A 2,443-nucleotide genomic window follows, 5' to 3' on the forward strand; every position below is an offset into this window, starting at 1 on the left:
TGTGGGCTTATCCATTTCAAAAGGCTGAACTGAGTTGTTGGGCTGCTTTCGTTAATTTGCCTTCTTCTTTCTTCAGCTGGCAGTAGGGCAAGGGGTAGAATGAAAGCCAAATAAAGTGTATCCATAAATTGGGCAAGCTGGACAAAATCCACTGTGAAACAAAGTATGTTTGAGTTGCATATATGCGTGCGAGCGAGTGTGTGTGTGTGTGGGGGGGGGGAGGGGGGGGCGGGGTGGGGGGGGTTGAGTCAAACTTATATGTCAAGAACAACCCAAGTTGCTCCTACACTCTGAGCTTCCATGCCAGTTGCCCCCTTGGTAGCAGATGAAGTCATGATGTGCAATGTGTTTACTCTTGAATTAATTGTTCTTGAATTAGATTACAATTTATATGTATTCTTGGTCATATACACGGTCGAAGTCTATGGCTATTTCCCAAGTTCACATACAACACGCATGGTTTCCTTGCTGCAGGCCAAGTTTATTCACCACATGTCAACTTCACTTCTTACATTTTTGAGATCACTTGGCATGGCTGTATTTGCAGGATTTCGTAACCCATGAGGTTGTTGGGCTTACAACTATGGATGGCTATTATTTATTGCAGGATTTTGGAACCCATGAGGGTGTTGGGCCGTGTGCGGATACAACAAAGAAGCACAACACTAAGAAGAACGTAAGCTTTGTCATATTTTTCATTCATCCCCTCGTTCTGATTCATATCTCTATTTCACTAACATGGCTGCCTTGAAAGTGCCTAGCCATTCTCTCACGGTCTTCCCACTAGTTTGTTCAAGTCCTTTCCATTGCCTAATTTCCATGGTCTACTCGCAGCATGCCAAGTTTATTAACCTGATGCAGGTTTACTTGTTGCATGCAGAGTTCACTCACAGCTTGCTAAGTTTATTAACTAGATGCATGTTTTCTTGTTCAATGCAAAGTTCACTCACAGCTTGCCAAGTTCTCTCCCTGCAGCACTAACATGACTCCATAGTTGCATGCAAGGGTTGGTAAGCAAATTGCAATGAATGCACATGCAATGTGTCTACTAGTCATTGACCAAGTTGACATACACCTCACACCTTTTGTTTGTTGCAGGATTCTGGAACCCATGAGAGTGTTGGACCATGCGCGAATACAAGAAAGAAGGACAACACTCAAAAGAACGTAAGCTTTCCAATATCCTTCACTCATCCCCTCGTTTTGAGTCATGTTTGTGATGTTGAAAGTGCCTAGCGATGCTCATGTGGGCTTCTTGGCATAAGTAAGTATGCGAATTCACGAGTGCAAAGATTGTTTGTAACTATGCATGGATATTATTTGTTGCAGGATTCTGAAACCCATGAGAGTGTTGGGCCATGTGTGGATACAAAAAAGGAGGACAACACTAAAAACAATGTAAGCTTTCAAAGTTTGCTAAGTTCTCTCTCTACATCACTAACATGGCTCCATAGTTGCATGCAAGGGTTGGTGAATAGTTTGCATGCAATCAATGCACGTGTAATGTGTCTACTAGCTCACACCTTGCTAATTTCATTCACATCATGCCAAGTTTATTCACATCATGCCAAGTTTCTTTGCTGCTGCCAAGTTCACATACAACTCACATGCCCTATAGTTTGAGATCATTTGGGCATGCTGCAGGATTCTGGAACACATGAGGGTGTTGGGTCACGTGTGGATACAGAAAAGAACACCACCACTAAGAATGTAAGCCTTCTAATCTTGCTAAGTTCTCTATCTACTTCATTAACATGGCTCCATGGTTGCATGCAACGGTTGGTGAATAGTTTGCTTGCAATCAATGCACGTGCAATGTTTCTACTAGCTCACAACATTATCGTCTTCCTTAGTGTCCTCACACTTATCCCTTCCTTGCTAGTTCATTCACATCATGCCAAGTTCATTCACATCATGCCAAGTTTCTTTGGTACTGCCAAGTTCACATACAAATCACTACATGCCCTTTAGTTTGAGAACAACACTAAGAAGAACGTAAGTCTTCTAATCTAACATGGCTTCATAGTTGCATGTAAGGGTCGGTGAACAGTTGGCAATGTGTCTACTAGCCATTGTCCACGACTCACACCTTGCCAAGTTCATTCACATCATGCCAAGTTCATTCACATCATGCCAAGTTTCTTTGCTGATGTCAAGTTCACATACAACTCACTACATGCCCTACAGCTTGAGATCATTTGGACATGCTTCTTGTTTGTTGCAGGATTCTAATTCTGGAACCCATGAGGTTAAGCCATGCGCGAATACAAGAAAGAAGAACAACACTCAAAATAACGTAAGCTTTTCAATCTCCTTCACTTATGCCCTCGTTCCGAGTCATGTTTGTGGTGCAAAGATTGCATACAACTATGCATGGCTATTGTCTTTTGAGTGTTGTCCTTCTTTCTTGTATTCACGCATGGCCCAACACCCTCATGGGTTC

General features: G+C 42.5%; 1 protein-coding gene across 1 annotated transcript in view; it reads left to right on the forward strand.

Moving 5' to 3' along the window:
• The first annotated feature begins 279 nt into the window (after positions 1 to 279).
• LOC147638427 (uncharacterized) overlaps positions 280 to 2,443 on the forward strand; it is a 2,230-nt gene continuing 66 nt past the window's right edge. The window contains exons 1-5 of the mRNA XM_086798774.1: positions 280 to 676; positions 1,099 to 1,167; positions 1,330 to 1,398; positions 1,645 to 1,710; positions 2,225 to 2,443. The exon at positions 2,225 to 2,443 is cut by the window's right edge and continues 66 nt beyond it. Of these exons, the coding sequence (XP_086654900.1) occupies positions 584 to 676; positions 1,099 to 1,167; positions 1,330 to 1,398; positions 1,645 to 1,710; positions 2,225 to 2,443 (516 nt within the window). The 5' untranslated portion in view covers positions 280 to 583. The remainder of the gene's footprint in view (positions 677 to 1,098; positions 1,168 to 1,329; positions 1,399 to 1,644; positions 1,711 to 2,224) is intronic.

This window comes from Cibotium barometz, chromosome 5 (genome assembly GCF_041138505.1).
Source record: "Cibotium barometz isolate CiBa-2024 chromosome 5, ASM4113850v1, whole genome shotgun sequence".
In the NCBI taxonomy this organism is placed as follows: Eukaryota; Viridiplantae; Streptophyta; class Polypodiopsida; order Cyatheales; family Cibotiaceae; genus Cibotium; species Cibotium barometz.